A 22677-nucleotide genomic window follows, 5' to 3' on the forward strand; every position below is an offset into this window, starting at 1 on the left:
TCAGGCTAATTGCCATATTGTCATTGAAAGCAATCTGGTTTTCCCTCTGTTGCTCAGGACTAGGCTTGCAGCAAAGCTGACTTGCATTTCTCTCTTCTTGCTAATTCATACAGAGTTGAAATCACAGTTTGAGATGGGCAAGAAGGTAAGTCCTGGTTCTTGACCTTGTTGTGCTGGCCTCACATGGCTGTATCTGGTTGCAGTAACTCAGCACCTGACATTATGCCTGTACAAACTATCAGCATTAGGTCCCTAGGTTAAAGTTCTGCCTTCACCCTCAGCTAGCCTGTGTTTGTAGTGCACCTGGCTGCTGCTCCAGAACTGAGTACTGAACTGCAGAGCCAGCCTGGATGCCACAGAGATCTACACATATTGGCTCTTAAGATGCAATTAAGAAGATGTCAGATTTATATACAAGCTACAGATTTGGAATTGTTTAAAGGAATAGATGTTGGACATTGATAAATACCTGGCTATTCTCCATCTTTCTGCCTTTGTACTGCTGAACAGTTCCTAGTAATTTCTGTTGTGAGACACATAGCTGATGAATCCATTAAGTACCAGGAGTTGCTGGTGGGTGTGGCAATCCAAGTGGTTAGGCTCAGAAATGGCTGTCCTACGCTTCCTTACATTAAGTGCAGTGCTGCAACGTGCTTCCCTTCCTCCAGAGTCCTACAGGCAGACCTGCTTTTCATTGTATTTTCTTCTTGTGGAAGTGAGATAGGGCAAACACTGAGAATTAAACCAGTAAACACTGTGTCCGGTGAAGATGCTTGGTGGGTTTTTTTTTCATACAGGAAGTTGAAAGAAGACATCCATGCCTTTAGTAAGTGGAAGTTAACACAGGGAATTAAAATCCTTCACTGTTCGGGAAAGTGGATGGTGAAGAACTACAGGCTTCTGTACTGAGGATGTAAAAGCTCCTTAGAAAGCAGAAACACCTCCAGCTGAAACTGTAACAATTGTGCATCAGGGAAATAGTCATTGCCCTATCGGCATATTACATTCTCAGGATTATTTAAATGAAATTGTTCTGTTCAGACTCATTACTTTGGTATTGCCTTATATGACAAATGGCAATTGAACAAGAAAACATGGGGCCTTTTCACTTACAGAAAACAAGGAAGAATATATTTTCTCTTATGGCCTACCTAATAATCTCCCATTCACAATAAAACCCTTCCATGCTGTCTATCATAGGACCAACTCCTGTGTCTAAGTATTTTAAGGTGTAGACAATAGGAGAAGAAAATATTCAAGTAGACCCTGAAATTTAGCTTCTCTGTATGGTAACCAGAGAAGGGGCTGCCTGCAAGAGCCACACTTGAGTTCAGAGAACGTTGTGGGGGGACTGAAGCCCACTGAAAGAGAAGCGTGCTTTTTCCAGCTGCCCATAAGTGAAGTAAATGGATTTCCCATGAAATTGCAACTCCTGCTAGGACCAGCTGGGTATTTCTGAAGAACCAGGGAACAGGGATAAAATGGGTTGCTCCAGCCAGAGGACAAATACTAGAATATACCACTTCTCACAGGTATTTTGCGCAACTTGAATCTCTAATCTTTGAGAATTGGGAGGGAGGCAAGATGAAAGAAGTGTGTGTTCCTGTTGAAAACATCATATATCTTATTTGTCTGTTTCTTAAGAAAGAAGAAAGCAGCACTTGCAATTATCTCATGGGCATTTATGTCCTTATTTGGAACTGCTTATATGACAGAATGAATAAATTGTTTTGAGCACAGTGATCAGGTAGTAATTCTCTAATAGAATGTTGATTTTGCTTACAAGTATAGTGCATTTAAAAACAAGAAACACTGTGGTACAACAACATGGTTGGGTGCAGTCAGTAGAAACCAGAGCAACTGCACAGTTTTAATATTTGCAGTGGTCTTGAACAGAGGTGTATCTCAGTGGAAGGACACTGGGGACTTGTGGGATCAGCTGCCTCAGGGTGACAGTGTATCTCCAGAGGCTTCAATGGATCTTGAATGACAAATAAATGGAAACATTTCAGAAATACTAACAAATAGGCACAGGATTTCTAGTTTCATCCCTGAAAGATGTTTATTTCTAAAATACCCAAACTGTAATAAAAATGGAGTAAAATTTTCTTCTCCTTTATATATATATGCTGGCAGGTAGTCTAGCATTAGGTAGTTTTAAAATCCTTAGGAAGGTACTTACTACAGAGCAGTACACGAATTTCAGAATAAATGAGAGCCAACAATATGCCACTTTTATAGTACCATAACAAAATAGTTTTTAAAACAGTATTGAACTTTTCCAGTTGTTTGAGAAGCAATGTAGATGTTACTATATTCATGCACAGTCATCAAGTAACTACAAAAAGTGCCAGTATTGGTCAAAGCATCACCACTTTTTTTTTTTTTTTTTCACATGATGTACAGCAAGTTATCATAATAGGCTAGAAAAAGACTAATGTTGCTTTCTTGGAGTTCTGTGGGTGAAGAGCTTCTTAACCCTACACTATCTTACACCATGAATGTGCATGTGTGTGGGAATGTTCTTACAGCTTAACTGAGCTGCTGTAAGAACAAAGAGAAAAGCAGGGATGAAAAGATGCAGTTACCTGTCTTTTCCAAATAGTTTTGTTCAAAGGCAACAGCATGGGGAAAGATCATCAGTGATCTATAACATTATTACACCTCTAACTGAGGGGAATTTATGGCAATTATATAAATTAATGCCATAACTGTAATAGCCTGGCTGTTAGCACCAGACTCACCCTGGAACAGCAGTATTTTTTTTCAGGCTGGTGAATCATGGAATCATTTACATTGGAAAACAACTCCTGAGATCATCTAATCCAACCCTTAACCCAGCACTGCCAAGTCCACCACTAAACCATGTGTCCCTGAATGCCACATCTACAGGTATTTTACAATACCTCTTTCTGTATGTATTAAATGGTGACTTCACCACTTACCTGAGGAGCCTGTTCCATGCCTGACCAACCTTTTGGTGAAGATGTTTTTCCTTATACAGAATCTCCCCTGGCACAGCTTGAGGGTATTTCCTCTTGTCCTGTGCCTTGTTACTTGAGAGAAGTGACTGACCCCTACATTGGTAGTGTGTCCTTTTGGGTTATAGAGAGTGTTAAGGTCCCCTCTGAACCTCCTCAAGCCAGGATGTTGTTGGCTTTCTTGACCACCTGAGGACACACTGGCTCCTATTCAGCATGTTTAGCCACTGTCAGCCAGCACACCTAGGTGCTTTAGTGGCAGGCAGATTTCCAGCTGCTCTGCTCTTCCCCTGGTGCCTTGGGTTGTTGTAACCCAGGTCTAGGAACTCAAAAAAGCTGTAAAAAGGGGAATCAAAGGGTGGTTGGGATTGAAAGGGATGGCTACAGGTCATCTGACCCAACACCCCTGGCCAAGCAGGGTCACCTAGTGCCAGTTGCTGAGGACAAAGTCCAGATGGCTTTTGAGTACCTTAAGGAGTGAAACTCTACAAGGTCTACAAGGGCAACCTGTTCTAAGGCTCAGTTACCCCCACAGTCAAAATTTGTTTCCTGAAGTTCTGACAACACCTGCGTTGCAGTTGCCCATTTCCTCTGGTCCTGTCACTGGACACCCCTGAAAAGAGTCTGGCTCCATCTTTATACCCTCCCTTCGAATATTTATATATATTAGAGAGATCCCCTCTGAGCCTTCTCTTTTTTAGGCCCATCAGTCCCAGCTCTCTCAGCCTTCCCTCACAGAAGCGATGCTCCAGTCACTTCCAGTCCACCTTTGTAGGACTCTCTTTAGCATGGCCATGTCATCCTTTCACAGGGGAGCCCAGAATGTGGACACAGCACATGGGGCCATATACCAGGTGTAGCCTCACTAGCAGAGGGGAAGAATCACCTCCCTGACCTGGCACCACTCCTCCTAATGCAGTGATTGCACAAGAATAAGGGTAATTCTTGCTAGAAATAGACATCTTAGGACCTGATCTGAACATCTGTGATCCAAAGACCCTACTCAAGGTCTGAATATTCAAAGCAGTAATTCAAGTCCTGTCTGCTGCTAGGCTGCTACTTTTCCCAACCAACTGTATTTGAGACAATGACCACTTTTGGGGCTGAGTGTTCCACATGCTGTGTTTTGGACAATGAACCTTCACTGCTGGCAAACAGTAGTAGCTCTAGTTGCCTGTTTAAAATGTAGGTTTTGGACCCCTCATCCAAAGGCCTTGTAGTTGCTGGGTAAAGGCAGTCTATCACAGAAATGGCAAATATCCACTTTGCCTGCAGGAAAAGACAGGACACTCATCATGTGTATTCACACATGCCATTTCTTTTTCTTGCTTACAATAGAGCAACTTCCTTTTCCTCTGCTTTGGAAAGGTTCTGTCATCTCTGTCAAGTCCATGACCACCCTACCCAGCTGAGCTTCTTCAGACACTATCCTATAAGGATATGTAATCATTAGGAGGTAGGTTCATTAGCAGCCACAGCTCCTTGGCATCTCTTCATGCTTCATGAGAAAAGGACTGTGGGCCCATCTCTTCATAAAAGTGACAGCCTGCTGCAATCTGAGGCCAGGCAGAATGGAAGAAGTGAAGAAACATAAAAACAGACTAAAGATAGCATATTAGTTTGACAGTTCATTGAAAAAATATCTGAATAATAACTGGAGAATTTCCAAAAATTATGATGGAAGAGGAAAAAAGAACTACAGGCACGTAGCACAAACATTCTGAGGTAACATTGTCAGCATGGTAAGAATGAGAACTGTTTCAACATTACAAAGAATTTAAATTTTATGCTGCTTTGCTTAAAAAATATTCCCCTATATACAGTAATTTAAAAGCCTGTGCTAACATTCCTGTAGTATGCAGGCCAGTTCAAAAGGTATAATTTATATTGTTTTACAATACAGTTTATAGAAATGTTAATATTGCAGTACTTGTGACTCAAGTACAATCTATCACTTCAACAGGAACCCCTTCTGTTTTATATATTATCTTGATCTTGACTTTTATACTAGTCCAGAGACAATCAGAAGGTTCTTCTCATCTCACGTGTGTTCTTAACGGAGGATTTTTAGAGGGATCTGTAAATAGATAGGACAGAATTTAAATAAGTATTTTGGATACAGTTATATAGCAGGGATGCTGCATTTATCTGCTACTCCTGATATATACAGACATGTACATATATACATATGTATACCTACACACACACACACACACACATATTGCTTGTGCTCTGCAGCCCTTCAGTAAAAAGTCAGAATATACAGCAGACAATTTAGTCTGACTGAGGCTGCTATGAAAAGTCATGCAAAGTACCTTAACATGGAAACAAAACGAAAGGTTAATTAAAAGTTGGAGAGCTAATAATACAGAAAACTGGGTTCTATAAAAAGCAGAATATGGGTGTGAGATCTTTTGACACTTTCAACTACCCATTTTCAAAACTGGATAAGTGAACTGTTCTTACAACAGTGACCTGATTCTAAGTTTCAAAGTTAAGAAGGGAGGAATAAAAAAATAAAGCAAGGTTCAGCCATTTATCACTTTCCTGATGAAGTTCAGGTACTAAGTCTCTTTGTTATTCAGGTAAAACACCATGCATAGGATTTAAATCAAAATATATAATGGAGGACATGGATCAAGTCATTCTCTGTGATTTCACAAGTTAATGAACAAAAAAATCAAACTTAATAGCTGCCCAAGTCTGTTTTACAACATGACTGTTTTTAACATTACAGGCTTTGCAAATTTAGCAATCTAAAAACACAGGCTCCATGTCCAGCCACATAATTTGTTTTTAGCTACGATTCCAAAGTATTTGGAGCTTTTCACTGTATCTTTGGTCCCTGTTGCCACTGTGACAAATCCCATGCCTCTCTGTGCCTATGCTAGCAGCCCAGTTATGCTAATGCTTATTCAGTTCTTTATTTTTCATCCCCATTTTTAAACCTCTTGTTAATGATCAGATCTTTTCATGTTTACACACTTACCTCTGGCTATCTTGCTGGGGTATGTTTTTTGAAATGGTTTGAATTCATCAGGTGGGGGGAAATCTTCCACAGAATGGAAAGTAAATTTTGATTCAAAGTCATCTGGGAAGTTTCAGGGAAATAAACATTAGCTGCTGCTAGAGAGAAACTTAAAAAAAAAAACCCCAAATCCCAACAGTATTGCCACAAGTAATTTCAATTAAAAATGCTGATTTATTTTCCCCTGGAATTGATAGTGGCTCATTCCATATAAACTATCCTGATGAGTCATCCAATTTTTTTGCATTAATTGCAATCACTGCCTGCTGTTAAAACTGAAGTTAAGCTTCTGGCTGCCATTCCAGTTTTCTGAATTGATGGTATTGTGGCAATAGAGGTATTCCTTGGTGGTTTTCAAGACATTTTTAGTTGTAAACAAGAATGAGTGGCCAATTCATCAGACCACAAATATAATTCTTAGTGGTCTTTGCCCTTTAGGAGTGAAGCCTCTAAATGTCCATCATCTGGTTTAATAATGGTAATATAAGCACACTATGGGAACTTTTAATATTTTTAAGTAACTTTGCAGGTAGTGCATGCTTTTCTACTGACTGAATTAAAATCCTTCGTGAAAAAGCCTTAATTTTCTATCATTGTGTAAGGCTGTACAAAAATGTTTATTATACTACCCTGTTATTGCTAGGACAAAGTCTTTGAGTGAGCTTTTGGGGTCTGAGACACACACGGGCTTTTTTAGTAAAATTATTAACTAAGGCAAAGAGATTTAATTTAATGATATTACCAATGATGTGCATATTTCCATTTTTAAGTGGTGTGTATGGGTCATGCGCTGTAGCCCAGGTTGAGACTCCAGACTTGCTTGTAAGTTCAGTTGTTGGGGATCTTGCTGGTGGCTGTGGAGGTGTGACCAGCTTCCCAGCACCAGTTCCTTTAAAAAAACCCAGGAGACCAGCATATAAACATCATCATGGCTTAAACCCGACAGTAAACGACACACAAAAGTGGAGGGAGTGTAGAAAGAATGCAGTATTTAGGGAAAATGTACCTATAGCTGTTGTTTGCCAAGCCTGACCACAGATTTGTAATGTTAAGTATTAAATTCAAGTGACTCTTGGAACTGGCTGGGGTTTTCCATTTCCAGTTCTAAGGGAAGTGTGACATTCTGAAGTGTGGTTTTGTCCCAGTCTGGAAGGGAAGGTTGTCCTTCCATTTTCACAAGAATAAGCAAAGGAAATCAACAAAACAGCCACACGAGGTGGTATGTCAAAAGAAAATGTAAAAATTTAAAAGCTGACAATTTGGCAGCTATGCAATAGAATTACCATTAGTCTTGTGCATTTCACTGAGGAGCTGGTATTCACTTGATGGCAAGGGCCATCAAGGTTTACACCTGGAAGACATACCACAGGAGCTGTGTGAAGGGGAGCGAGCCCAAGGCCTTCATGTTAGCAGCCTTTCAAAACTGCTTATCCTCCTACATAGCAAGGGACAGGCAGGGTAATTTTATGGAAAACGTACAAATGGAACTGCCAGAAGAAAAGAGCACCTTGACATAGTTCACAGAGCATTCTGAGCAGCATTAATCACCACCACAAGGCACCTGATCTGCTGTACTTACACAGCCTTTCCCCTGGCTCTCAAAGGGAACCAGTAATCTTTTTCCTGACATGTGGCTGCTAAAATGCAGGGTACAGAACATTCTCTTTCAGATGTTCCCTGTTAAGTAGCTGTCTCCATTTCTCAAACCCACACAGATCTAGACTCATCTTTTTTATTATTTTCATTACATTAGAGGAGTCAAAAAAAATTTCCTTCTATCATCTACTCAAGGAAATTGTGGATAATACACCTCTTCCCAAGAAGTTGGGAAGTAGTTCAGCCCAACCATCTTCATCACAGGATGCACTGGCTGCTCTTTGTTGATCAGGAGAGGGCTGCAGCCAGATTTGCTTTTGCTTACCTATAGTGGTAGCTGCTCCATTTCTGTTTCATTATCTCCTAGTGTTTCCTAGCTGTTGCCAATATTGCTCCTGCATGGATGGATGCAGGATGTAGAGGGATGTCCTGGGCATTCTGGCACATGAGAAGCTGCTGAGCTGACAGACACCATGGTGTGTACTCTGCTCTAACCTAAGTCTGTCAGGGTACCACCCATCGCACTGCTGGAGACACACCAATGCCAACACAAAAGCAAGAACCAGCCCAGTGGTCCTAAGACTTCGGATGTCGCTTCCAAGAGTGGCAGCTTAAACTATAAGGCATGAGTGCCCAGTAACTGCCTGACATCTCAAAAAGCCAGATGTTTTGGGTGTTCACACCAGCCGTGCAACCTATAGGTATTCCTCCCATGTGTGCTCTTCATCCCTGCCCCTCCGTGCTCTCCAGTCACTGGTGCGATAGAATGGTTTGGGTTGCAACGGGGCCTTGAAGAACTAAATAATCTTCAAGGTCCTGTTCCGACCCAAATAATTCTATGATTTTCCCCACTAGCCGAAGGAAGGGAAAAGCCTCCTTCCTTCACAGGTGCCGCTCTCACCTGCGCCTCTGCCGGGTCTCTTCTTCCTCGTCTCCACCACGGCTGCGGGCTGAGGGGGGCCGGGGGTGGGTGGGAGCGGCAGCGACTGGATATTGCTCGGCTTGTGGAACTGTGACAGCAAGTGTGGAGACTTGGGGGGCAGCGGAGGGGGCACGTCGGCACCGCTGAAGGCCGGGGAGGGGGGAAAGGAGAGCCTGTTGGGGGCCGGGGGGTGGGCGTGAGGCGGCGGAGGAGGAGGCGGAGGCGGGGGCGGCGCGGGCGGGGGACAGTCCCTGCCTTCGGCCGCAGAGGCCTCGGCCGCCCTGCCCGGCAGCCCGCAGGGGGGCACGGGGGGCGGCGGGGGAGGAGGAGGAGGGGGCGGCGGGGGCGGGTGCGAAGCGCCTGCTTGAGGCTTGGCGGGTTTGTCAGCCTGAGGGGGAGGGAGCGGGGGAGCAGCGCCGGGGATCACCCCCTTGGCCGGGCGATCGGCCGGCGGGGGCAGAGGGGGAGGAGGAGGGAAGGTGAGGGAAGGCTTGCTGGAAGCGGGAGGCGGTGGAGGCGGGGCGGGCAGGCTGGGCCGCCCGGGACCCGCTCCCGCTGCGGCTCGGCAAGTGCCGGGAGGCTCCGGTGGGACAGCTGCCCTTGGGCCCTCGGCCGGGTGCGAGGGGTTGCTGTTCGCCTTGGCAGCGCCGCTGCTCGCCGGTGCGGAGGGTCTGGGGGATGCTGCTCGGACTCCGGAGAGCTGCCCAGACCTCCCTGCTGAAAACCAGATACCACATGTTACACACCGAGGCTGCGTTCCCACTCCTCAGGCCGAACAGCGACAAGGGCAAGCTCTTCATCTTCCCCAGTGGATACCCGGAGGGATTAAACTCATTCACCCCAAACACTTCATATCCAACAGGTTGCCCACGCTGTAATGGGGCTTAGGAGGTGATGTATTCCAGGGGGCACCAGGATTCTGCTTAGTTATATGATGACCTGCTGAGAGACCCTGCTCCCCCTCCCTGTTCCTCAGCTTCTGCAGAATGAAACATCTTAAGGAGAAGGAACTTTTCTGCAGAGTCTGGGGCCCTTCACAGCAGCCTCATCTTGCCTGGTACAACCCACTGCCCTGGTAAAAAGTACACGAGCAGTTTGACACACATCAACTGGCATCCTTCAAGCTAAGTACTTGCTTAGGATCAAAAAATTCACACAAATGTTACAGAAACCTCAACTCCATGGATAAAAGCCACGTTTTAAAAAGCAATGCTTCAAAGGCTTTCTGATATTTCCTTTTTAACAGAAAATGCCTGAAGACTCTTGAACTTACAAAATGTCTTTTCCTGAATAAATGTCACAAAGCAAGATGTCAAAAAATGCTTCTCATTTGACACACACAGAGTCTGATAGGCATGGCCATAGTTTTAAGAACAACTCAAAGTACTTACTGCCACTGAAGCTATGTCAAAAGCCCCAGACACACAGTACTGTGCATCTTTGGCTTGCCTTTTGGGAGCAAAAAACCTTTAGGTAGAGCCAAGATCTGTGTTTCCCTGCAAAAAGCTACTTTGCTGTGTGCTGCATGAGCAGGCATCAGCTGCCCAACAGTGACAGAGGTCATTACCGTGATTATAAAACTCATCCCTCATTGATGCTGGCATTTCTTGAGGTGAAAGCAGCAGTGGGGCTCCCACATGTGCCTTCCTCCTGTCATTGTGAAGCAAAAATACCCTTCTTTTTCAGATCAGTAAATTACCTTTCCGGATCAAAGCTATACTCTATAAAATCCAGAGGGCAAAAATCTTGAATGTGAATCTTTAAAGTAATACACAAGATTGTAACAGCATAGAAATATACACTAGTGGAGGTAAGGAAATATGAATTTGCCATTTGTACTGAAACTGATAAGCTCGGATTTCAATACTGTATTCAAGACACAATTAAAAATTTTCACTGAAATAATGTAAAAAGCTCAGTTAAAGAGATCAATTTGATCTCTTTCTTACCAAGTGTGGAGATAGCTTTTTATTTATGTTTTAAGGAATAAAGCACCTGGGATCTAGAAAGGTGGCTTCAATCACATTATTAATTGAGCCCTCCATGGTCACATGATGAAGTAAGCATTCAGAAAAAAGCAAACAACCCAATAAAAATCAATCAGTGAAGCTAATCCCAAAGTACTTTCACCCCTAATTTCTGCTAGCCCAGCTATGTTTTCATACAAATGAAGCCCTTACCTGTCATGTCCCTCTGGCCTGCTGGTCTGAGAACAGGAAAGCCACCAGCAAATAAACCTCCCAGAGGCTGTGGAGAGCCACCTTTATTAACAGCTGTGTTACCACCATCTCTGTTAGCTTCTTTGGGTTCTGTTAAAAAGAATGAAAAACCCAAGGTATATCAGAAAATCATTTCATCCTTGCCCTGAGACTGCTAAGGCTTGGTGCCAGCAAACAACCAAGGCCACACTTTTCCTGTACTGTTACTACAGGAACTGCCATCCCTCTCTGACCTGTACCTTGGAGCACAGCACCCTCTGGTGCTCTTCAATCTCACACAAATCATGAAGTAGTTGTCTTAGGCTTAATATTGAATTTATGTTTCCAGAATTTTTCAGCATTTTTTGTCCTTTTAATCTAATAAAGAACAATTGTTCTGTGAGAGCCAACAATTCCCACTTAATTATTTTATTGAAATGCTCTCAAGGATTTCATCATTCATTATTTATTTTGGAACACAGAATGCCTGTTAAGGTGATAACCAGTTGGAGATTTACCATGAAGTGTTAACAGTCACTGATCTCAGAGCAGGATGCATGTTTAGACGGTGTCCCCTCTCTGCATCCTAAAACCATGCAACAAACAGACCTTTGCTGACCTTCAAACCTGCCCTTCAGTTTAATACTGACCATCTGACCTGCACCCACACTTGAGGCTTCAGCAGATCTCCTCCAGGGCCTTACTGAGGAGCACACACTCACTTTCAATCTGTGGTGCACTGCGGTCGTTGATTTGAGTCACTTTCCTCAGGCGAGTTCCCTGCTGGATATCAGCCAAGAGTGCGTTTCGTGCTTTTTGGTCCTCCTTTCGCAATTTTGGTATCTCTGAGCTTGCCTGTTGACAATAAGAGCTTTAGGTGGGAGGTACAGACAAAAATGCATACCTAGAAAGGATACACAGGCAAACTGGGAACGGAAAACTTGAAATAAGCCCTCCTTGGCAGCTGTCACTCCCAAGCCTTTGAATCAAATCAACAGGAACAGCATTTGGTTGTGCAGGAGGGCAGGAAAGCTGAAAGTTTAAATATAACACAAATCTAATACTAGTTGGGCTAATACTGTTGAAAGCAAATTAGGAAACATGCTGAAATGCAATGCGACCTCGTTTGGCCATTTATGGCCTCTGTCCCACAACTCCACCTCCAACTGCCTCTGTCAGCTGTTATCATACTATTTACAATGCTTTACATCAAGATTTTTATATGTCAAATTACAATAAATATCTGTTTTATCCACTTAGGAAAAGGGATAGATAAATACATGCTGCACTTGTATTTGGATGTGATAATTAACTTAGACTGTCTCTCTGCACTGGAGATTAACACCTGTTTAAGAAGAATGCCTTTAGAATAATACAATTATATTTTAGGAACGTTTCTATTCTAACCAAGCTTGGTAAACGTACAGTCAAGTTGCAATTTAAAGTTTTGTAATAAAACAAACAAAAATTATTCTTACTTCTTTAAGTTTCTCATTATATATATTAAAAAAAAAACAACCCATATATTAAAAAAAGTTGGATATTTCACTTTTTAAAGCAGATAATAAACAGCAAAGCTGTTATTCCAAAACCTATTAACAGAGCCGTCTAATAGAGGGGAATTTTCACATCAGAGGAACAATGTTCTCCTTGCTTCCAAAATTCCCAGAGGTTAGGTAACTCCCTAAAGAAACGAGTACCAGAAATGTTTCCACAGCACTTAATTTTAGTATCATAGTTGTAATAAAGCAGAACAATACTGTCACACTAGAAAAACCCCCCAAAACCAAACCAGCTTAGTAATGGCATTCTGAAAGCAAAACAGAAACTTGGAAACACTTAACCAGCTGCTGAATTAATATTGTGACTAACTCGTTAATCCCAAGTGAAGAATTCTGTGGGTGCGATATTATTCGTAGTTATTTTTGTACTTGGCTAAAAGAATCCAAACCCAGCCGGCGGGGTTCGCCGCGCCCCGCTAGATGGAGCTCCAGACCGCCGCTAACGCCGCCGCATTCCCGGCCCCTGATGTAAAAACTCGGAATTACAACCTGGCTGATACGTAACCACGTGTTATTTTAAAATGTTAGGAAAACCCCCACTCTGTCACATCTTCCTCGTTTGGAACAGCGCTGCCTGCCCTCGTACTTGCAGAGCTTGGAGTCCCGCTGGCCATTATGAGGCCCCAGAGAAGAGCTGCCCGTGTCAGCGGTGTTAGACCAAGTTCCAGCCACAAACCATTCCCACTCCCCTTCTCTGGAAGCTGACAGTACTTACTGTGAAAAATGGAAACACCATCACTGGAACAAGGGTGATTCCCTTCCTCACAAAAGCTCTCTACCAGTATCTTCCACGTATTTTCTCTCTACTCCCACTAATGACTTTGCTGTAGCAGGACAAGCAGGATCTAGAGGGATCTGATCGAGAGCTATGTTTAAAATTAGACCCAGCAGCTGTCTTTAATTTCCGGGTTCAAGTGTCCATATATTATGCCAGCTGTCCATTTCACCTCCCAGATCTACTTCTCCGGGCAGACAGGCTATTAGAATGTAAAGTCTTGATATCCAGACAGCTATTAGGCTAAAGTAACCCACTTGTGGCAACTTGTGGCTAGTGACCCATGACTTAGTATCAATGTAAACACAAGCAAGACAAAAATCTGTCGCATCAAAAAACAGGAATATTGTTCTGCCATTCCATAATGCAGCATAACAAGCTGCTTCTCTCTTACAATAGATTCCTTTATGCCAAGAATAACTCAATCCCATGCCCCAGCTGTTTCTTCTTCCTCCTCATGTACATAAGAGACACAATCTTCTGTGCCCAGCCTGGTGGACTCGGATGATTGATTAGCTGCCAAGTAGCTTGATATGGATTCTCTCTTTTTCCATTACAAAGTCAAGATGGTCTGGGGTGTAGTGTTGCCTGGTTGCACAGCAGTCAGAGCTCCTTTGGATTTCTTGTTTGCTGCCTGCACTCCCAAGGCCAGTTACAATCCTTGCCAAGAACTGTTTCACCAGGTAAGTATCTCACTCACTCCTCTACTGGTGTCCAGCATTTGCAAATTCCTGGATTTACCATATTGTATTTTGAGGGAACCTTCTTTTCCTTGATGAAGAAAAAAATCTTAGATTCACACTCATGCTGTGCTTGCACTGTGCTATGGCACAAGCACAGATAATAAACATGTAAGTTCTGCATCAAGAGAAAAACAGAAGGAGGAATTCTTCTGACTGTTAAATCTTCAGCCCTGATGACACCCAATAGAAGTGTTTCAGCAGGAAGACAAATACATTTTAAGTCACAGAGGGAAAACAGCTGCAAGACAAAAGTTGTAATTCTTAGGCAACTTTCTACCTCACCATCTGCAGGGCAGCCTCATTTATTTACAAAAAGAGAAACATCTCAGTATTTCAATGAAAATCAGAAGGGAAGTGGAGAAGAATGTGAAGATCATTTGTTTCATCTGACGCCGGAGCTGCCCCAGGTAACACAGAGTGAAATTAAATTCCATACTTTATTTACAGGAATTGGTAAGGGAACGGTGGGCTCTCATTACCTTAGCAACCACTAGGTTATTCTGCTACTATTTCAGACACAAAGAACGTCACGTTCAGTACATACTTAGAAACAGAATGGAACAAACCACGCATGTAAATAGCCTGAACATAAGAAATACTTACTTTTCAACTCACCCAACTCCATCACATTTTGTCTCCAGTGTCCTAAACTACACACTCAGCTATAATATGCAGTAAAGTATTGGACTAATGTTTAGGGTATCTGCCAGGTCTTCAAAATATCCATAAATAGGAAAATACCATCAAATCATATTTTTACAGTGATGTTTCAAATGAAAATCAATGCTGGAAATAAACATTTCAGAATTTGAAGCTGATAGCTTAGAAGAGTGGAGATCTGAATGAGGACAGCATGGATATAGAGAGGTACCTAAATCATTGCAGTTTGAAAAGAACAACAACCCAAAACATGTTTCCCCACTGCTGAGGTGGAGGGGAGAAAGGAGAAAAAAAATGCACAATAAAAAGATATCAAATGTAAAATAACTGGATTACAAGTAATGGTCCTATCTGTGAAACTAAAGCCTGCATTCCAAGTCCCACAAGCCAGGAGCTGGAAGGGGGCTCCAGCAGCAAGCCTGAATAGCAAGTATTGGCAAGGAGGGATATACACTCCTCCAATATATCTCAGCCTTTCAGAAATATATCAGAATATATCTCAAACTTTCAGAAAAATACTTCAGATCAAGGCTGGATCCTCTCTGGCAGAAGTGTTTCTTGTGACGCACAATTTGACAGGTCCTGTGCAGAGCTACTTGGTGATGTGCAGTACCCTGTGGTGGAGGGGCACAGCCAGCAGTTTGGAACAGCTTCTTCCAGTTAAGAGTTCTGTGGAAGTGGACTGTTCAGTTTAGAACAACAACTCTCTATTTTTGTACTTTCTACACATGGACCACTTCAGGTTTGACCCTGAATAATCACAATCTTAACAACCTAAACTGAGTTGCATAAAACAAATTAAGAACTGACAGACTTTTTCTAGGGAAAACTGACTGAAATGCATGGCAATGAGCTCCATTTCTGGGTACACTCTGCTGTGATATTTTCATCACCTTCAGAATGTCACTTTACATCCTGCAAGAGAGATGGGAACATCGACCTACCCTCTGGGCTCCTACAATACTTAAAATATTTAAGAGATGTACGTGCTCAGATACTAAAGTGATGTAAATGCTGAAGGCACCAGCCATTTGAAAAAAGTTTATATTAATACTAATTACAATCTTCAGATTTTAAAGAGTACTCCTGCATACAGAAAAGCGAAAATCCTCTGGACTCTAGATAGGTAATTCAGTCACAGTTCATACATACTGTCCCATAAATGGCTTGTATTTAGTCAGATTTTAAATATGTTCTTTAATGCATTTGTAAAGTACTTCAGGGTAATACGTATCTACATAAACAGGACAGCTGCAGGAAAAATGCTCCTCTAGCCTTCTGGACAACCCAATAGCCAGGCAGTCATGAGCCTGCCTTTCAGAGTAAACCCATCAAGTGATCTGAAAAGATGATCCAGTACTAAAACTCTAAATTAGATAGGAGCCATAAGTAAGATAAAGCATTATTCCATCCAAAGGCACAACATACTTTTACTCAGAGAACTTAACAGCACTGAGTATTTGCACTCCTAATGTGCAATGAATTGTATGATCAGTAGATTCCTACTCCTGGTCACATTTTATAGGAAACACTGGAAAGATACCTGTGTGGAAAATGATTTATTTATCTCAACTAGAAAAAAAGCTAAAACAAAAAAAGGCTAAATATATTTATATTTTCCCTAATTATTTTTGAGACATATAATGATAAAATTAAAGACCAATCAATGCATTTGACATCAGAATTTTATTATGGGCAGAAGAAGAGCTCTCTTTTGCTGACAATATAAATTATTTATATGAATCTGGTGGCAATTAACCTTCCTCTCTCCCATTAACATTTTTTCCCACCATATGCAAAATTCCCCGGACTCAATGCAGAGATCAAGAAAAGGTACTGGCAGAAGGCATAAGCAGCATATATTTTAGTGTTAAAAGAGTTCAAGAACACCCCTTACTTTCTTATTTTTCTTTGCCATGCTCAGCCAAACCTGCAGAGATCCAAGCTGAAGCAAGTGATTTTTCACCACTGCAGCATGAAACACCTCAGGTCTGGCTTTTAAGGAAGGGAAAGACAGTGCAGCAAGATAAAGACCGAACAGAAAGCTCTAGAATAAAGGATATTTGATCACAGAGACAAATATTTATGGGGGGAGGGGGGGAATAGTTTCTGAGCTAGTCTTGGCCTTCTCTGGCATCCAATCTGTCATGATTCAGAGACCCAAATTGAACTAAAAAATGCAAGAGAAAAAGCCTAAAAACATGGCAATGGACCATTAAAAACAGCATTTAAAACAGCAGGTAGGACAAAACAAGCAAGAGCTGTGGAGGCAGTGCAATTACTAATGTGATAGTGCCAGGTCTGGTCAAAGAAAATGTTTGTCAATAATGAGAGACAACTAAAACATCTAAATCTTAAATAAAGGATGTATAAAAGCATAAAGAAAGAGCAGAAAACACTGGAAATATAGAAAAATTCTCCAAATATTATTTTTGTATTAGCAATAACTGAAATTCTGGTGTAAACAAATATAGATTTTTCAGGAAAGAGGATAAAAAAGGTGAAGCTAGCTGCCTAATGCAATATGTGCGTCATGCCAGAGATAGCTGAGAATATGAGAGAAAAACACAGCTTGTTTGTGGTTGGTAAACCATCTGAGTAAGGATGATAAGTGTTCTTACCACCCATATGGCACCACAAGACTTTCCAAGCAGGGGAGCATGAAGGGAGAGATGATGACTGGGTCCCCATCCAGCCATAAATCTCCTGCTCCTTTGAAGGAAAGCCAAGGCATTGGTTTGGTGCTCACAACAGTCTGGAAGGGCAAGAGAGCTTGAGTAAGGGGCCTCAAAGGGCACAAGTCTGTTAAAATACCCTTCTGGGACCACTGATGATAAAAAAGAGTGGACCAAGAACAGGGGAGACCTGCTTGCAAGCAATTTACACTGTAGCTTCCTTCCACTTAACCGCAAGCTGCTGACCACAAGTGTTCCTTAACGTGATTCCTGTAACCATCAGGAGTAAGATATTTAAATGAATTCAGCCCCTTAAAGACTGCATCCTTTTCAAAAGCAGAACTGGCAGAAAAAAAGTAAGATCCCAGAACAGTCTAACAAACTAAAATGTCAGAACTTTTTATTAAAAAAATGAAGTGGTTTTGGGACAAAGTCAAACATGGAAGTTTACCAGAAATCTCATTGTAAGCTGACTTGTATGTCTTCCTTAACATAGCAGAGGATTATAAAAGTCATCTATCCATTGTAGCTCAGCATGAAATCTGAAACCCCAGAGGAATTTGAAACTTGATTCCAAGATCAATCTCCTATTACTAGTTCAGAATTATACCAGGAATTAATGATTTTACATTTGCAGCAGAAACAGTTTTCCCAGCAGGCAGCTTTTACAAAGAATTCTCAAACCAGCGGCTAAAGTCTCTGCCATGAATGTGCCAAGAAAAGTAGCAACAAAAAGAAGAAGCTTATTAAAATAATAAACCCAGTTTCCAGCATATCACAAACAAGAGTACCACAGAGAAAAACATCGTCATACTTCTTATATTTTCATTACATATGCATCAGGTAATACATATGCATATTTCACTCATGCGCTGTCAAATACAAAATAAAATAATCAAAATAATCCCCTCTTCCAGTTTAAGGAAAAACCCAACAAGTCTCAACAACAAAGCAGATGTCTTCTTTTATTTTAAATATTTTAAACTGCCTGTTTCTAAAGAAGCTTGGGAGATCAGGTACCTCACAGTTTTTATACTGTTCACAAGAGAGCTCTGACCTCTGATTTAAAGCCTTTTAATTACGGGAGACCTCACGACAGTGCAAGACTCCACCTGCACGGTCGTTTGCAAGATCAGAGCCACTTCTTGTGTTTCTGCTGAGTAGCATAGGACAAAACTAATTAATTCTTGGCACCTGGTCTGCCTGGGCAAACATGGTGCTCTCAGCCTTCTGGCAAGTTGAGCTTCAAATGCTTCCCATGCAAGGGGTCACTCTCCAGCCAACTTTTCTGAGGGAACCCACATGAGGGGACCTGCCAAATAGCTTCCTGGCAGCTAATGAAATCATTGTTTCAAGAGAATGACAGGACCAGAACTTGACAATTCCACCTACACCCAGCTCAGTACTGATTAACCATGATCTCAGTCTCTACTGCACGAAGTTCTGCAGTCTGAACCTGCCCGGTTGAAAAGGTCATTGAGCAATGTGTGTACTTAGATAGGCTGAGTCTACACCAACCTTGTTTCTCAGCTCCCAGCAAGGGAAGTAGTGCAGAAGTTGTTACGGATCTCTTCCTGGCACTACAGCCACCGCCTAGTCCTGGCTTTAGTCCCAAATAGTGAGGCCTTTCGGTGTTAGCAGAGCCTGGTGCTTGCTCTGCACCTCCTTGAAGCTACCACCACACACAATGGCAGGGAACAGAACACAAAAACCAGCATGGCAGGAGCAACTTTCTTCTAAACCTATGTTCCCAGTGCTCATTTCAAACACACCAATAATCAATGCCACTGCACCCAATAAACCCTCTGCACTTTACACTAGCACCACTGTATCAGATAACATAAAACCTTGCCTACTAAAGGGCTCAATTGCTCCTGCCTCAAATGGAGCAGTGGGCTTATTCACTAGGGTGTTCTTAAGGTTTTCCAGCATGGGCTCTTAGATTTCTGTACCTGAATACAAAAAATACAACAGAATCAGTAGGATCATTTATGCCTGCTGAGTTTTCTGTGGGTATTTAATTTTCTGACACCCACATTTTAAAGGCAAATTCTGACTGTTCTTTCACTAAAAGAAACCATGCAGTAACAGAACTCGCCACAACGGAAGCAGTATAAAATTTAAGCTACTCTAGAAGTCTTTCCCAGCAGTCCAGAAAAATCACAGGTCAAGCACCAAAATACCTTTAGACTGGCTTCAAAAAAAATTTTGGAACTTCATCTTTTGATTTCTAAATTTTTGGGATTCAAAGTCCCATGACTGCCTCTGCATCAATGAAAAGAAAGGGAAAACTCTTACATAAACTAGAAAATCTGAGGGTGAGGGTTTGGAATTGGAATGAAAATGTCAAACAATACAAGGCTGAAAATATTGCCATGGGAGCTTGTAACACCAGCACTGTTTATTCTCTCTGTCTACCATAGCAGAGTCCCCAGAATGACAAGAGATACCATGAATAGTGGCAACAGAAATTTCAGCATGTAACAATCTACACACATCACAATTTAATCTCTCTCTAAGAACAGTAGGCTATTTCTCCTACCCAGTTACCTGTGCAGAAGCTAATGATCATTCTGAAATGCCTGTTAGCATTCACACAAAATTATGGTTAACCCAAGACAGAATAACAAGAAACTAGCATTTCTTGCACTGTCACCTTCCAGCCATTAGAGAAGTCCTACTCAAGTGTTGCTAATATTCTGAGTTCTCTTTTAATTAAAAGGCTAAAAGTATAATATTAATTGACAGATGGAATTTAATAGGTAGCCACTGCATACACTAGAGATGGGGAACTGACTTGTAAGGGCATTATTACTTTGTGATTAGAATGGCAAATTAACCTGTTAGTTCTCTGCAGCTAGGCTTAGCTTGATCATTTACAGCTGGTAACTCTACTCTGCAATTTCCATATTTTTATATTATACAGATGAAAAACAAAGAGAAAGAATGCTCTTTAAATGCGTTCCATTCCATTCAGACACCTAGAGCACATGACATTATGAAGAAACCTGCAAAACAGAACTCATTATCTAAATACATTTAAAATGGTGACATAGGAGTTCTCAAGTGAAGCAATCAAAATTAGCACCTAGGAACTATATGCATTCCATGCCCCTGTGCCTGTCCAGATGAAACAGAGCAGTGCCAGCCTAATATTTATGTTTTCTTTTTATTTTCACCATCTTTCAAAGCTCCCACTTGTCTTTTCTTTATTTGTTGACTACAAGAACTACAAGGCTTCAACAGCAATACTTTGAGATGCCACAGCTATGCAACCCCAATTTTCCAACAGCAGAAAATTAAGCCAAATAAACCACACAAAGACACTGCATTTTTTTTTCTATATGATTGCCTCTCACTTCTTTATGAAAGTAGACTGGTGTGAGATACGATATATTATTAAAACACAATCAATCAATATCCTTTATTTTGTCTGGAACAAAGCATTCAAAAATTTCAGCTATGTTTTGTCCAGCCCATAGCACAGTCTTTATGATCAATCAGTCACCAACAACATTACCAAGCCTGCACTTTCTCTCACTCTGGTGTATTTTACCTATCAGCAAGAAATATTGTGCTTTAGTATCTCTTGGCCTAGAGACTCCATGACAAAGTACAAAATATGACATTAAAACTCAGGTAAAATTTTAATAAACACATTCTTACATATTTTGCTATTGGCACCATGCATGATCCTGTTCTTTCAGTATTACACTTGCATGTCTAGGGATATGAACAAAAACTTGAGAAATTATTTTAATTTTTACATAAAATAATTAGCAAGGATAATCAAAATTTTATGCATATAAGTGCTCATACGCATATATTCACTCATACTATATTTGGTAAGACCAGATCAAAATACCACAAATCATCATTATCTTCAGCCAAGATGCTTTACATATGTTGTTTGTTCTCTTTCCAAAGAACAGTAGTGCTAAATGTCACAGGAGCAAAACCAACTCCCACACAACTTCAGATGAACGCTGTAGCTCACTGAATTTCTTGTGAAGGCTGAAGGAAACAGCTCAGCAAGGTTTCCAATCTAACAACTGCATGAAGAAGGGGAAAAAAAACATCCCTTCAAGGAAAACTATCAGATGATGTTTTTCTAAACCTTGGAAATCCTCCTTCTGTATAAATTATGCTTTTATCACAGCATTATATCATGAGGAATTGCTTTCTGAGTTTTGTAGTATAAGAGTAGAAAATAAGAAGAGAATAACAAACTTGATAAACACTGACCTGTTTATCTACAACAGTAATTATGTTTTTAATTTTTTTATTTTATTTTAACTAAATAATAATGAGGTAATCATCAAGATTAATCTACATGCTAGTCTAGTGTTCATCATTTCAAGTTTCACATTTCTATCACCAAAGTAAGCATATTACTTTCTCTTCCTGCTATCCTAGTTTCTAGTGTGCCACAAGGCAGCAAATAAACACCTGGTGCTACTTTATGAGCTTTAATTATCTGATCCATTGTGATTTTAGGGGTTAATTTCTATGCTAAGACTTTAATCATAACAATTCTAAAGAGAACAAAAGTATTTTCTTAAACTCCACAAACATATGAATCATTAAACAAACATCTCTGAGTAAGGCACAACCCAGCAGGGCTGCTACACATCCACACTTCCTCCAATATTAACATTTTAATAGGTGATGACTGATCTTAACATTACAAATTCATATATACAGAGGCTACACAGCAGTAAGCAGCCTTCACTGCATGTAGTAAGTGAACAGGGTTTATCAAAGCAAATTCTCTCTTGATCCTTTTCTTGGGAAATTAAGTAGAGAAAAATTTTAATCAGTCTCAGTGGTGACACTCTCTCCAGAAAATATGACAAACCAAAACTAACCTAGTTGCCTCTTATACCAAACTTGAAGGAAAGAGTGGTAAAAGATATAGAGGTGGAATAAAATGAAGCTTTAAAAAACAGCAGAAAAAAACCCCCAAACCTACCACCCTCTTCCCAAAGACCACCAACAAAAACTCTATTAAAAAACCCCACCTTACATGATATGCTCATAAATTAAACGAGCTTTAGAACAAACACCCTGAGCCACCTATCTAAGTGTGCTTTGTTAAGGTATAGAGGAAATGGGAAAAAAAAAAATTGAATTCTGTGAACCAGTTCCAGAAAATACATCAGGGCACAATTTCATCCCTCTCATGTCTATGACCCCCAGAAGACAGGCATTTGAAGACATGCTCAATTAATCTAATTAGCTGTATTTACATTTTGGTCCAGCCACCTACATCTGCTACAGCAGACACCCCACCATTCCCTCCTGAGAAATCCAGGAATTTGCTTCTTTTTAAGTTTGCTCTAACAGCCAGTAGCTTTTTGGCTGTTTAGTACAGGTGGCACCTAGCATGTCTTAAATACCATCTCCAAATCACTTTGTATTGTCTTGTAACAACTTTTGTCAACAAAATTCAGTACAAGTACTTACAGAATATTAGCAAGTCCAAAAGTCTTAGAAAACAGTAGGAACAAGGCCAAAAAAACCACCAGGAAAGAGTT

At 41.1% G+C, this 22677-nt stretch overlaps 1 protein-coding gene across 6 annotated transcripts in view; it reads right to left on the reverse strand.

Annotated features, from left to right (window-relative positions):
- Positions 1 to 2036: 2036 nt before the first annotated feature.
- The window catches only part of WIPF3 (WAS/WASL interacting protein family member 3), a 37916-nt gene continuing 17275 nt past the window's right edge, over positions 2037 to 22677 (reverse strand). For 3 of the 6 annotated variants that reach the window (XM_086852353.1, XM_086852345.1, XM_086852346.1), the window contains exons 3-8: positions 11448 to 11580; positions 10708 to 10836; positions 8507 to 9244; positions 6752 to 6898; positions 5971 to 6072; positions 2037 to 5058 (exon numbers count right to left, since the gene is read on the reverse strand). In XM_086852353.1, the coding sequence (XP_086708479.1) occupies positions 5018 to 5058; positions 5971 to 6072; positions 6752 to 6898; positions 8507 to 9244; positions 10708 to 10836; positions 11448 to 11580 (1290 nt within the window). In that variant the 3' untranslated portion in view covers positions 2037 to 5017. Of the gene's footprint in view, positions 5059 to 5970; positions 6073 to 6751; positions 6899 to 8506; positions 9245 to 10707; positions 10837 to 11447; positions 11581 to 13002; positions 14044 to 22677 lie in introns of those variants that run through there. The other 3 variants (XM_086852366.1, XM_086852358.1, XM_086852374.1) reach the window with 2 other exon arrangements.

This window comes from Cyanistes caeruleus, chromosome 1, assembly GCF_971803275.1.
Source record: "Cyanistes caeruleus chromosome 1, bCyaCae1.hap1.1, whole genome shotgun sequence".
Lineage (NCBI taxonomy): Eukaryota > Metazoa > Chordata > Aves > Passeriformes > Paridae > Cyanistes > Cyanistes caeruleus.